Source organism: Cupressus sempervirens, chromosome 10 (assembly GCF_028749045.1).
Source record: "Cupressus sempervirens isolate cs-2001-9-10 chromosome 10, ASM2874904v1, whole genome shotgun sequence".
Taxonomy (NCBI): Eukaryota; Viridiplantae; Streptophyta; class Pinopsida; order Cupressales; family Cupressaceae; genus Cupressus; species Cupressus sempervirens.
In genome coordinates, this window is record NC_143127.1 from 128397343 (window position 1) to 128412469 (window position 15127).

General features: G+C 34.0%; 1 protein-coding gene across 2 annotated transcripts in view; it reads right to left on the reverse strand.

Annotated features, from left to right (window-relative positions):
* Positions 1-7559: 7559 nt before the first annotated feature.
* The window catches only part of LOC149532957 (uncharacterized), a 125812-nt gene continuing 118244 nt past the window's right edge, over positions 7560-15127 (reverse strand). For both annotated transcript variants that reach the window (XM_089807295.1, XM_089807294.1), the window contains exons 9-12: positions 14028-14208; positions 13619-13838; positions 8182-8347; positions 7560-8037 (exon numbers count right to left, since the gene is read on the reverse strand). In XM_089807295.1, coding sequence (XP_089663421.1) covers positions 7964-8037; positions 8182-8347; positions 13619-13838; positions 14028-14208 — 641 coding nt within the window. In that variant the 3' untranslated portion in view covers positions 7560-7963. The remainder of the gene's footprint in view (positions 8038-8181; positions 8348-13618; positions 13839-14027; positions 14209-15127) is intronic.

Consider the following 15127-nt stretch of genomic DNA (forward strand, 5'->3'; position numbering starts at 1 on the left):
GGTGACATGAATGTGCATTCTCTTTGTCAGCCTTTATGACCGTGATTGATTCTATAATATGTGGAGTTTAACTTTAGTATTGGTAATCCTTTTCAATCAAGAAAAGTATTGTCATGCTCGGTTCTCAACAATTATTAAACTATGCATTTATGAGATGGTCACTAGACCACATGTCTATAAACATTAGAAAAGTTGTATTCATATTTATCAAGATTAAAGACCACAATGATTATTACAGCATTAACAACTCTAACAACTCTAATTCTTGGCCTCTTTTGATATCATTTATATACAATAGCTCATCTATCAATTATATCCCCATTAGTTTCCTTAGCATAAGATATGGTTTTAGTGACCAATTGACATTACTCTCAACATGAGTAGCTGTCAAGATAGTGTCATGAGATGGAATAAACATATTATTACTCTTCCAACCTTGGATTTTATATCTACCTAAATTGTGGTAATGAGCAATAATTACTAGCCAAAAATCTCGCCTCGAGCTCTCTAGATATTCTCAACTTCAATCCTTCTATATCTAGGATTTGAAATTCCAATTAACTCTATTCCAGTTTGTACCCAATCTTCCATTCTTCATTGTATTTCAATGGATACTGCAATAGTGTTATTCCACACACAAGAAAACAGCACTATGGTGTTTTTGGGCTCGGTTAAACCTGAGAGGTGCGGAAGGATTTTACAAGTACTAGACGATTTGGTTTGGTTGGCAGTGAGTAGATTGTTGGGAAAGACACTTTGACTATAGCCATACCTGGACAACAAAAAATAGTAAGGTGATTGGGTGCTTCATATCTTGTTTTCTGTGTGTAGGTGTCACCCAGTGGTATACGATAAGAATTTGTGAATTCATTTTTTACCCTACCTGGATGAAAGGGATTCACAATGCGGTATTCAATATTAACAACAAGATGGAGATCCCTTATCTGAAAGCTTACATGGATTGGCCCATTGGAAGCCTTAAATTGGCTAAAATCCCTAAACATCTCATTTTAACAACCAAGGATCCTATATTATTTGATAGAGTTTGGCCAGGGATGATGGCAAATGTGCAAATTTCTCCTCAGATGGTGCAATGCAATCTAGGAGAGGAATAAACAGTGGCTTGTTTGATTATTCAAGAAAGCTAAAATGGAGGTCCCTCTAGTCATAGACATAGACAATCATAATGACTTTACATTCATACTTCCCAAGCTAAAGAAGTCTAGCAACCCAAAGAAAATCAAGGAAGCATCTGGAGCAGTAAGCCTTGGCACTATCAACGAAGGTGACGACACTGACAAGAAACTTATAATCATTCCTTGCTCAGATGTTTGAATATCTATGATGGATCCTTCTAAGATGAGATTGTTTTCCAAACTATTAGGTTTAATTAGGCTAGTCTAGATACAGAGTACAATGCCAATGTTGTGTTTTTCTTAAACTTGGCTTTGTAATATTATTTAAAGTATGCAAACCGATCCCAACAGGTATATAATGTTTATATCTAGTCTAGGTTTGTTCATAAGGAAGACTTTGTTTCGATTATCTTGTTAGACTTTGTCTTAAATTGGATATAAATATACTTTATTAAATCAAATGCTTGATAATATTAAATTATGAATCATTGTGAAGTGATTCTAACTGGTAGCAAATGATTCATTTTATAAGGTATGGATTGGTCTTTTATATTGGTTAAATATGAAGGTGGTGGACGAATAATAGTTCATCTTCCAGAAATTAGTTTCCCCCGCAATTGAATTTTGTTCCTTATTATAGCATTTACAATACAAATGGTCTGATAGATTCGATTGTCCTTGAATTTCTTTATATGGAGTAAGACAATAATTTAGAATCATTTACAACTTTTTGTAATAGATCAGGTTTCTTCGATTAGTTTTTGGGTCTTTGTAGTCACACTAATCGTGTATTTCAAATAAACACAATAGATATAAAAAGTAAGATTATAGCCAAGTATAATTTCAATAGAAATTAGGTTTCAAACAGCATTTAAAATACCTTTAATGATAGGAATGTGTCGCATAGAATATATCGATTGTTAGTTAGTTTGGGAATTGCTAAATCAAAAATACTGCTTTTTGTCTTATATTTTCAAAATTTTATTGCTTAAAATTGGAATGAGCATTCATAAGATTTTAGGAGAAGTTACAAGCGATATAGATAATTTTTTATTGAATTATTTCGATTTTCTTTCCTGTGAAGATTACATTCAAACTTACTAATTGAAATTGATCATCATCATATCAAACAATGTAATCCTTCATAAACTTATGAATTGTATAGATTAACATCTTTTAAGGAAATCGTTAAAAATAATAAGTTGTCTCTAAATCAAGAGTCGATTCAATATCCTTTTTCAAGCCAATTATAAGTAATCATATTATTCAAAGTAGGAGTTGATAAATCTTTTGTTGCCTTTATTCCTTTTAGAAGTTTCATCATAATTTGGTGTTTAATCATTTTATTTCTCTCATTTTTTGCAGCTTTACCTAATCTATGTTTTTCTAATTTAGAAATCCCAAGTTGCAATGCTCTTGTCAGAATGAAATAAGTGTTCTTTTGACAGTTTGATTCCCTTAACCATAAGGGCATTTTTAGTGAGGGTATAGTATCTTGTTACTTGTGTTCAGTTCTTTGTCCCTTATTTATTTGTATACAAAATCAAAGTATTCAATACTTCTTGATGAGTTATGGTTTTTAGTGATATTATATGTTTGAGATTCAAGAACTCCCAAACATAACAATATCCCTACAAAGAATTTCCCCTTAGCCTCTTGTGCTTGGATGTTACCTCGTATCATGTTATTATATTCCAATATATAAGATTTGCTAAGTTGATGATTCAGTAAGTTGTTTAAGGAGAAAGTATGTATATACTCTATCCCTCATCTTTTCGTCGTAGATGACTTGCAAGGTAGATACCTTGTTATTGGGTGGGTATGGTTCTGTATACTTACCTTAGTCATAAATACCTTATCATGGCTCCTATTGAAACATTGATGTCTTATAACAAAGCAATATAGGTATGGATGTTTGATGAAACTCAGATGATGTCTTCCTTCCAAGCAGGATGAATCTTGACAGATCTTGTCTTCAATTGGACAACTTCCCCTTTTGTTTTTGTAACATGAGAAAAATGATTCTTTGAATACATCAAAAATGGGAAGGCTTTCTTTACTAGGACAATTCCTTCTGAAGACCAAGTTTGTAAAGCCTTAAATCACAAGTAATTGGGCTTGTTAAATATGTATAGTTTCTCAATTCTCTTGTCTCGAATCCTAGCTAAGTGTAACTTTCTTATTGAATTTCTTGGCAACAAATGTGATGTGAAAATAGCGATCGATTAGTCAATAGTATTGGCTTTCCTTGAGTATCTTAAAACACCTTAGTAGTTTTTAATATTATTTTTTTTGAACTTGTATTGTTTCATATTCTTGATCGAGCTTTCTTCACACATCCCTTCACATTCCTAGCTTATGCTTGCATTCACCTATTATACAAGGATGTATTTGTTATGAGAAGCATAGGTCCAAGGCCAAAAATTATAAAGTTATGTGGGCCTATTACAAAAATTGCATTTGCAAGGTCTGTAGCTGGAATGATGGTCAAAGATATGTTAAAGTCCTCTCATTTTCTGGTAAATAGAGCAGTATTTAGTACTCTACGGAAAGAATCCATTTTTAATATAGATTGATATAGAGTTCCTTTTGATATTGCACCAATGTTTGTAGCAATGGTTAATATGGTGGAGGCTGAAAAATACATAATAGAGCATCTATATAGAAAACTATTTAAGGTGTTTATCTTAGAGATCTAGAGAACGCACTAATTAATATCAACGAGGCTCGAATGATTCCCAGTCCTTGTAAATACGACTTTAAACTGATTGGAAGGAATAATGTTCTCTTGTTTCCTATTGTGTTCACTACAAATCAAAAGATATTTAGACAATGGAAACCAATCATGAGGAATGTAGATTTTTGGATGCATTATCTTCTTGTTAGATACCCTCCCTCCTTTCCTTAGATTGACTAATTTATAAAAGATCAAGTTGATTTGTGGGAGGATGTAGATAACATCAATCTCAAATACATTTAGCCAAATGATCCCTTCGATTAGTTGTCAATTCGGATATTACTTCTCCATAATGGCTTTCAAACTATTGTTTTCTAATGAAGTTAATTATGACTTCTTGTTTTTAATCCATATGGACTATAATTGAAAAAGAGGCACAAAGTTATGCATATCTTTGAGCAACAATATTCATTAATATGAAAATTCTCTTCTACACAATAATTGGAGTTAGGGATTTATAAACTCTATCTAGTTGAAGTTTGCAAGCATGTTCTTGCTTTTTGAAAATATTATTCTATAATCTTTATTTTCCTAAATAACTAATATGAACATTTCTAATTAGTAGGCATATCTAATAAAATATTATTTGTATATAGAAGAAATCCTTCTATATGACAATGAACCAAGGATTTCATTAAGCTTAAGATATATAACAAAAGATCTTAGTCAAGATTGAATTACAAGTATTGTAGGGAAGGATAAAACAAGTTAACAAGCATATCATGGAGGAGTCAATCATGGGATACTAATATGTCTATTTTGCATACCAAGTTTGTAAGGGCAAAACCAAAGATACCTATCGCATCTCTTATCTTTGCTGTCCTATTGAGATGGGTTCTGTAATTTTTAAAATATAAATCCTGGCCTTTAGGCCTATTACTGATCCAAAAAGGCCTATTACTGATCCAAAAAAAAACACTTTAGTTTATGAAAAAAAACACTTGTCAATACTTTATAAAATAATTTCGATTGGAACACATTTTATTAATGACTAGAGGCATTCTACAATGGACTTCTGGAAATTATGGTACAAAGGTGCTTGTGGCTATTGAAAATCCAAGATAGACTTCTTGAAAAACTTATTATTAATTATTTAGCTCTAATTAATGATTGTTTAATTTTCATTAGTAATTATTTTCATGAAAAGTCCATGAAAAATATTGCACAAGTGGTGAGCATAGTTTTGAGTTGGCTAAGAGTAGCTCTCTTACTATCATCACAAGTTCAAAGGTGAAGAGTAACAAGGTGGCGGTGAGCATGGTTGGAGTTAAGGAGGTCAAGGGAAAACTTCATTGTAAAAGCTGTAATAACAATGAGCATGTTGAGAGTAGAAGTCAAAAATAACTCCCAAATTTGAACCATTCTTGGGACAAGGCAAGGTAATAAAAACACTATACAAAGGCAAGTCAAAGGGTTTAAACACAACTTTGAAGTGGATGATAGTGTTCAGGGCTAACAAGAGCAGCAACGTAAAGAGTGACAAAGGTGGTGGTGAGATGGGTTGAAGTTAAGGTGGTCAAGAGCAAACTTTCGTGTAACAATTTTAATAAAAATGAGAATTTAGAGAGTAGATGTCGAAAATTACACCCAAATCTGAATCATTCTAAGGCAAAGTAATGATAACATTATACAAAGGCAAGTCAAAGGGGCCTAACATAAATTCGAAGTGGATAATAGATTGGCTTGTGGTATTCTTCACAAGTGCATTTCCAAGTTTTGTGTTCGCTCAAACAATGGAAAGTAGATAATTTTCTCACACCTAAGCAAATGAGACATAGGAACATTGATGCTACATCTTCACATTTAAACCTTGTCTCTCATTATTTGAAGCTGGTAGACCATCCACATCCACATGGTTTAGGATGCCTACAAAATTGAATAGAGAGAACTTTAACCAAGCAATGTAAGTTATCAATGAACTTGCTCCCAAATTGAAGGATGTAGTGTTTGTAGATGCCATTACATTATGTAATTGTGGTATCACATATGGAAGCCCATATCTCTTTGAGATTGTTAATGTCTCCTCTAGAAGATGAATGAATATAGGCTAAACTAGAGCAGGACAATGTTTATGCCACATACATACACTAGAAAATCTATGGTCATATCTGCAAGTACTCTTAAATTCATGAGATTAACTCCAGAAAACGGAAGGGTCATTCTTAGTAAGGTAAGGTTGGGAAAGAAAAGAAGATGAAAGAACAAGGATAGCAAGGAAATCATATCATATCAAATTTGAAGAGAAAAGTGTGCAAAGTTTAAGGATGTCATTTGCCTTGTGTTGCAGGGCAAAGTGGCATCTTTGTAAGATGAAGGGTTCATCAACTCTTTTCACTTTAAGCCCAAAAGGCTCCTATGAGATGTTCTATTCCAATATGTGTGTCAAATTGAAGGGTCAAGTTCTTGGTTAGCATTAACACTTATATTAGTATTAAGCCTTTAACTCATAGAATGTGAGGCATTTGAGGCAAAGATGAAATCATGAGAATATTCAGAGTGATACTGGACAACTCCCGTAATTTTTTAAAGTTGCAAACGTCAAAATGACATAGGCATCCAGATTTGGCATGGTAGTCACTCTCAATGGTTGATGAATGTGCTCCCCCCTAAAAAGCCAATAAACAAGTCACTGCTCAAACATAAGTGGAATATGAACAGTTTGGAGTGTTTCAAAACACTTTTTTTGGAAATTGATCTTCCATTCTTGATGTGCGGGAGGTTATTAGAGAGCTAAGTATCTCGTGGAAATTGAGGTAAACACTTCCTTTTAACATTGAAGATTTTGGAATCCTCGTTCTAAATCTTCTTAGAGTTCAATTTCCAAAATTGCATTCTGAATGGGTAGGTTGAAGTTGTTAAGACTTGCATATGTCGAGGGATAGTTTGATTCATCCTTCAGCAATGTATGCACCCTTTGAGCATTTTATCACTACTAAAAGACTAAGAGGTAGTGACAGGAGTTTTCTTCACTCTTACTGGAGTTTTCTCCTAATTTATGATCTCTCTAGCTATTTGTGTGTCTAGGTTGTTTTATGTCTTACTGCGTCTTTTTTGTCTCACTTGCGCTTATATACAGAGATGTTGCTCCTCTAATTGACCTAGAGACATTGTATGCTTAAACCATTGTTGGTGGTGAAAACTATGTTTGAAGGTTGTTACACGAATTCCTTGAGTAATATATTGTTGAAGACATGTGAGAGGAGCATTTTCCCTATTTGCAAATCACCCAAACCGACAATCTCTTCTTACATTATCAACATCTTCATCTCACTTTGCCAAATTGTGCAGACATCAATTAGAGACTAATGACAAATAAAAGACATTTATGCAAAACTTGTCCCTATCTTCTAAATATAAAGAAATCACGATAGGGTAAGATTGTTAATAAACATGATGTTGTGAGGCATGAGATACACAAGAAAGGGCTGATCGGTGCACAACTTTAGGAAAATATACAGGAAAAATTTCATTTAATTGCACAGATGTCAATCAGATTGTCAGCAGGTGAACAGAAAACTAATTAACATTGAAAAACAACAGCCACTATGGACATAGGTCCTGCATAAATCTATTTAGAATATCCTATTCCTTGCCAGTACAGAAGGGAACCTTGAAAGCTAGAATCTTTCAAAATAATCTATAGAAAGATTCACATAACAAGAAACATGCCAACATGCTGCTGCTGCTGAAGGGAAAGTGCTATTTGATCATTTGTAATTGCCAATTGAGCAGTAGGCTAAGCAATTGCCTGCACATGCAACATCAATGTTTTTCAGAGTGGTTGCTTTACACTCCTCTCAGATTCCCAGTCAAATCGCAGCTGGTTTTTTAACCATACAGGATTTATACATGTATAAATCCAAAAGAAACTCCAGCTTATCATGCGAAGCCTTAAATGATTCAGTACTTTGGATGAACTTCATATCCTCCAACACTTAAGAACCCAATCAATTACCATCATTCCGATTACGTGTTTCGAAAAGCTACAATCTGATTCCTAACAAGCATGTCCACAAAGGCAATCTTAATTGTCATCTGGCTAGACAGTGTTATAACACCACAAATCATGTGTGTGTACATGTTTTATGACTTAAGCTACTGTACTAGGCGGTTGTTCATGATCAACCTGGTGTACAGTCTCCTGAACCAATCCTAATTGATTTCCTGCATATTGTACCCAGAATATAGACCATCAAGACAGAAGCACATTAGCATCACAAACTTAATATAGCCAAAAAACATAGACTTAAAAAAGGATCTGCAAATGTGGTCAAGAAATAGGCAACAAGCCAAAGAATTTCATTGTACCCTGATTTACTGGTGCAGGAAGTGTTTGTCTAGCATATATCCCTCCTTGGTTGGCTGGGGGAGCAGAGGCCACCTCTTGTGTCGAATGTGAAGCTGTAAAGCCTGCAACTGTATAGTGTCTCTGATCATGCTGAACAGTTGATGGCAAGCACACGGGTATTGGTTGCTGTTGAAGTCATACCAAAAAGTCACAGTTGTCAAAGCTGTGAATGAAGTATGTAAAGTAGATATATTTATGTAAAATGAAAATGAAAGGATTAAATCATTAAAGCAGCGCTATCACCAAAACTGACCAAACTTCCATGTAGCATGAAAGCAAATAACAGGAAATAGTTGGAAGACATTAATCTAAAGATCTGTACAAAATTCAAATATAGAAAAAGAATGTGAATGTTCAATAACAACAAAGTTCACATCTACTAGAGAAACATTTATTGGGATTCAAATAATAAAAAATGGGTCATACTAGAAGGCAAGCACGTGGAAATATAACCTATAAATGTTGCATTATTTTAGAGAATAAGATTCAAACAAATTTATGAGTAAGAAAAGGAGCAAACAGCCATTCTAATATTAAATAGGTCGAAGTAGAATACAATTTCCCATGCCTTCTCAATACCTGATTTTTTACTTGTGTGGATAAAAAGGTTTTATTGAAGCCACCAGTAATTAAACATGGACTAGGCCTATCAATCAGTATCAACATAGGTGGGCCATGATTATGATTATGATAGGGGTTCAAATATCAAATGGGCTTGCTTTGTTGAAATGACTATGACAATATGGAGAAAAAAGAACACATATGGTTGCAAATTCTAAGTAAATAGGGCTACCCCAAGATGCAGTTTGCAATTCAAATACTTATTTAGATCAGAGAGTACCCTCCATATGCATCAAAAGATGGAAAATATAAAGGGAAACAATGACAAAGGTAATTGCATGGTTCTGTACTCTATTTCACCCCATCTAAATACATCTGTTACCAAGACCTTGATCCACACTTACCACCACCATCGCTTAACAAATAAACCTCTTCCAGCTTATATAAGAATTTTATATCCAAAAGTAAACATGATGCAGTAGAATGGGATGACCTTAAGTGCTCGACCATCGGGGATTTCCCAAAGAAGACTTATCATCAAATCCCAAAGAGAAATGTTAATGTTAGTATGTACAAATGTTGTGTTTCTATTAGATTAACAACTGCATCCAATTTCAGGTGTGGTAATCTAAAAGGTGAGGACAGATTCAATTGTTCAGCAGATTTGACAGAAGACATACCCCTTGATTGGGTTACCTATGCTGGAGGACTCTCCATAAGGAGAATTTAGAAAATAAAGAGTAAAACTAAAAAGATACTCCCAGATACAACTTCAATTCAAGAACTCATTTAGATTATAAATCTGATTGTATCCTCTCTATGCATTGAAGCTATAATAGTAAAGAAAAGCGTTGACGTAGGTAACTGAGTGGTTGGGATATGAGTCACTTCAATTTCTGTACTCAATTTGCCCCACCTAAATTCATCTTGTACTTACACTAATTGCTGCCCACTAGTTTATACAAGAATTTCTAATCAATCACAAAAAACATAATGCAGTGCAATGAGACAAATGATTAATTACAGGTTTTCATAGCAGAGAACCACATTCAATACCTTGAAGGCATGTTAAATGCTAGTGCATACAAATATTCATTTAAACAGTTGAACTGACACACCCAATTTTAGTTGTGGTACCCTAACAAATGAGGCCAGATGTTAATTTTGGGTAAATTTAACAAAAGAGACTACCATTGGTCATCGTATTTAACCTGAAAGACTGCAGTAAGGGTACCTAAAGAGAATTTATTCAACATTAATAAACAAAATAAAGAACAGAATGCAGCAAAGGCAAGAGATTTGTTATTGAAACCACAGTAACTGCTTGCAAAACTTTTTTGAAAGCATGTTTGTTTCAGCTTCTACTTTCATGATAGCAATGTCATCTATTAGGACTTATCGTACTCTAGCTTTGTTTATATATGTTGCAGGTATCATTCAGCTTATTCCCCATCAACTTCCATTTCTGAACTATGCATCTTCTTTCCCAAATTCTGATATCTGTTCTCTACTTGACAATTTGGGAAGCATTTACTTCTGTTAGCATATAACTTTGTCATCAAGACGAAATTAAATTACATCACGTAGGGAAGGACTACTTTTATTTGAAGGGGAAACTCTGATCATTCAATATCTACAAAACAACTAAAAGTTATTCACAGACATATATTTCTCAAAAATGTTGAAGAAATGATACTCTTACAAGATGATTTACAGAAATAAAAAAAATTGCATACAACAATGAATAATGATAAATTAAATGTTCAAGATTGCATAATATATAGAGAGAAAAGATTTCAAACCAATTAACAAGGTCATTCAATTTTCAGAGTACTGCAACGTTATTTACTATACATAAGAAGCAGGAAAATGTAACATCATATATAGAGAACAATTAGAATTCAACCATAGAGAAAAATATGATAAATTGATCTCTCTTATATGTTCTCCTCATATGAAATCATCCCACTTGATTATATCTTCCAATGTGAGGAACACATACCCCACTTCATCATGTCCCTTTGCAATGGTCACAACCTTCCACAGTTACTACCCCACAAAAAAATCACAACCCTTCATCATCGCTGCCCTTTCAAAGAGAACTTTCACAAATACCAAGAACTTTCACAAATACCATCCTTTGGAAGAGTCGCAACCCTTCATGAGTGCTGCCCTTCAAAAGGGTAACAACTTTCCACAATTACCACCCTTTCGAAGAGTCACAACCCTTCATCATTTCTACTCATCATTTCATTATATCTTCCAATGTGAGGAACACATACCCCACTTCATCATGTCCCTTTGCAATGGTCACAACCTTCCACAGTTACTACCCCACGAAAAAATCACAACCCTTCATCATCACTGCCCTTTCAAAGAGAACTTTCACAAATACCATCCTTTGGAAGAGTCACAACCCTTCATGAGTGCTGCCCTTCAAAAGGTTAACAACTTTCCACAATTACCACCCTTTCAAAGAGTCACAACCCTTCATCATTTCTACTTTTTGAAGGAGTTAATCTCTTATTTCCTTTTTATTCCTCTTTTCCATCCCATTAATTCTTTCTCGATTCACATCTTTCCATTCTTTTCTTCCTTTCTCTATATCCGCTTTGAAATGAACTTCTCTCTATTTTATATCTTATGTTGAGGATGACAATTCTTTATCGCATGCCTCTTGACGTATCATTAAACTTGACTTGTAATTATATTGCATTATAATTTATCATTATTTATTTTATTTTGGTATATTTTATTGCGAGTTTTTTGAAGAGGTACCTTTACAAAGTATAAGTCTGCAAGGTTTTTATATATTTTACGTAAGTGTTTGTTAAGATGAATGGGCCAGAAACAAAAACTGGGAGCACAAGCTGAGTTTTTAAGTCTTGTTCAGATGCATCAAGCTCTCCCTTCTACTTAATAAAGACAAAATTTAGTTTCTATCTAATGACTTGTGGGAATCCAGAAGGCTGAAATGTACAAACTTATGGAACCTTTTGTATGACTGCAATTAAGTCCACCCCTTCAATATTGTCTTTAGTGCATGAACATTATGGACTCTTGGGAGATGGAAATACATCTGCAGTTTGTAACTTTAACAAGAATATATGTGTCGTAAATATGCCAACTGGCTCCCACATAACGACATATAAAAATAAATTGTTTTAACTATACCCTTTATTTTGCATGATGGAACTTTTGTGTAACTCACAACCTTTCCATGTAAAATTGAGTATTGAATTGGAAACTTGCAATTTGATTCATTAATGGACATATTTAAACTTGCCAATTTTAATTAAAACTTCCAAACTTATTCCAATTATTTGACTTGGAACCCTTAAACTCTTCTGCCAAAGTAAATTAATATTAAAACTGGATTGGCAACGAACAATTTGACTGATAATGTATTTTAATGTTTTGCCAAATTTAATCAAAACAAACTTGGAAATCGACTAGTGACCATGTGAAACTGTAAAGTGTGAATTGTGACTTAATGAATTGCAAGTTGCATTATATTTTTGCAACTACACCTGATTATCAACTGGTATTGCTTTCCACATGCATTATCTGACCTTTAGTCAGAAAGAACAAGTTAAAATGCTGCTCTAAACTGTCAAATTCCTGAAGGAGAACACATATTGTGTGGGAAGCTTGTGAGCCATCTTGCAACTTTGCAAAACTGCGAACATGAAGAACTCCACTCGGGCTATAAATATCTAACAGGAGCAATCCAGGCGGATATTTAGACATTTATGCACAGAATTGCCAAACTGAAATTGTTTATGGCTCAACTCTGGTGTTTTACGACACTTCAAAATGACTAAAGTTGACTCCAGATTACTTGTAACCAAGGCCAATTGCCAAACTGAAATCATTTATGACTCAACTTTGGTATTTTATGACACTTCAAAATGACTAAAGTTGACTCCAGATTACTTGAAACAAAGACCAATAGTTCAACAATTTAACACTTAGGCATGACAGATGATTTCAAGTTTCAACAACTCAAAATGATTGAGCACATTTCCAGTGAAACCAATTGGCAATGACATTTTCAACTTGATCAAGGCAAGATGACAAGGAAACTTCATCAATTACATAGAATAATGACACATTTCTCAAGAAAGCCATTTGTTCACACTTATAGATATGTTCTTATAAAAAATTGTCTAAACTTGTCTCTCAAAATTTCCTCTAGAATTTTCAGCAATGTTGTATTCCACAGTTGACAAAAGGTCATGGTCAAGTGCTAGGACCCTTTGGATATCATGTCGGAGGCCACCATTCTGTCCTCCCCAAGAACATATTAGAATTGGAATCTCATGCTGTAACAGTAGTCCAACTTCAGTTGACAGAGTATCTGATGGGCCTGCAAAGGAAGAGATGTGGAGCAACAAGAACGATGTCCTATAGGAGGAGATCACAGATGCAGCATTCATGCAAAAAAGGTGCTAGAGGTCTGTGAGCAATAAAGATAGAGCGACAAGGAGGAAGGACTGCATGCAAGAGGAGCAGGAAGGCATACAAGCTTATACAGAGTAGTATTCCTGCATGTTGTAAGTGGACAAGGCTGTTTCTAACCCTCATAATTAATAAGTTAATAGCTAAAGAAAGATAGTGTACTCCACAGTTTTCTTCATCTTCGCCATATTTTTCTTACTAACATATGTGATACAATTCAGACAATAAAAACTTGTTTCTATTTACATTGTCATAAGGTGAATTGGCTTCAGAGAATTATAAATAAACACGATACATACCAGCATATAGTTAAAAATACAGAAACTCTCAGAAATTGATATAGTTGAGAAGGGCCAAGAGTCAAGGCAAGCTAACCATGTATTGCTGGTACATATCTGATGAAGCCACAGGTCGATTTGATGGTGAGACGAGTGGCTCCACAGGATTCCCTTTTGCCATAGATTCTACATCTGTAGCTGTGTGTGCTTGTCCATCTGCTCTCCTCACAGACTGCTTAACAGCACGAGCAATCTTTAATTTAGGCTTTCGTGTTTCACTCGATTTCACAGCACTAGCTTCTGAGGCACGTTGTTTCCTAAAAATGATAATTAAGTTAGAATTTCATAGCAAAACATGTCTATGAGAATCTAAATCAGAGCTATGCTAAAATGCCACTAACAGTATGAATGACATATCATTTAAGCATATTCACAAAAATATTGTCTTAAATTTTGAATGTATGTCACACGTTACACAAAGCATCAGGCAGAATTAGCAATTTCACCTGGTGAGATAAGCATGAACAGCATGAGCAAATCCTGGCTTATACGAGAACAATAGACCTCGTAATGGCTTCCCATCAATATTGGATTCAATAGTATATCCATAATGAAAAACATCAGTTATCTTTGCTTCAAAAATCTTCTCTTCAGGAGGCTTGAACTGAAGTGAAAAGTTGTCTGGACCTACATTTTCAACTCTAAAATAAATCATACAATATTGTCTTCCGATCACTTGATTGACCCTAACAATGTATAACTTTTATATGCCAAAACCAAACTATAAGGAATAAATTAATAATCTAAAAGAAATACTAATCTGGCATTTTGAATCCCAGACTACATCATTCTAATGGTCCCTACAAAAGTGTACAGGAAATAAATAAAACAAATTATGAAATTGTTTCTGTATAGCAATCAAATAAACTGCACAAGACTTTCCATAACACAATGATGGAAGAAAAGAATCCTCTAAACCCGAGCCAACCTCCTTATAAAACATATTTACCTTGCACAATAAAATCTTAAAAATATCTGATACGCATACTTGAAAACCGCTTGAAAAAACAAGGTTAATGCCTGCTGCATATGATATATGCATGGCCTATTTATAGTGAAAGCATGTCTACTTGTGTGCAAAGCATAAGGGATTAAGCACCTGGTAATTGAAACATCTAAAGGTGAGATGTGATTATTTATCTAGTTTCAGCAGCACCCTGAATTGGATTGGCATTAACTTCCTGTTACACTTGATAGGAGATTCAAAATATAATATGAGGAGTGATACAATAATGAAGGAAAAGCCAGATACAAACCACTAAGCATACGGCAGCAAGCAGCATAAAAGGCATTACTATAACGGTAGTGTTGATGTTTGGTAGCTTCTGTCAGATAAACATATATATAATTGAGATATAAATTTATGAGAGAAATTTATATATATATATATGATTAAACATATTATTATATTAATTATCTGATTAACGAATAGACATGTCCCATGAAGGGACATGTCTATTCATGGCTTATACTCAACATAAATGTAAGTGATTGTTGCATTTAGAAATCATTGCTTTAAAACGGAAGGTTTTTATATCCTAGTCAT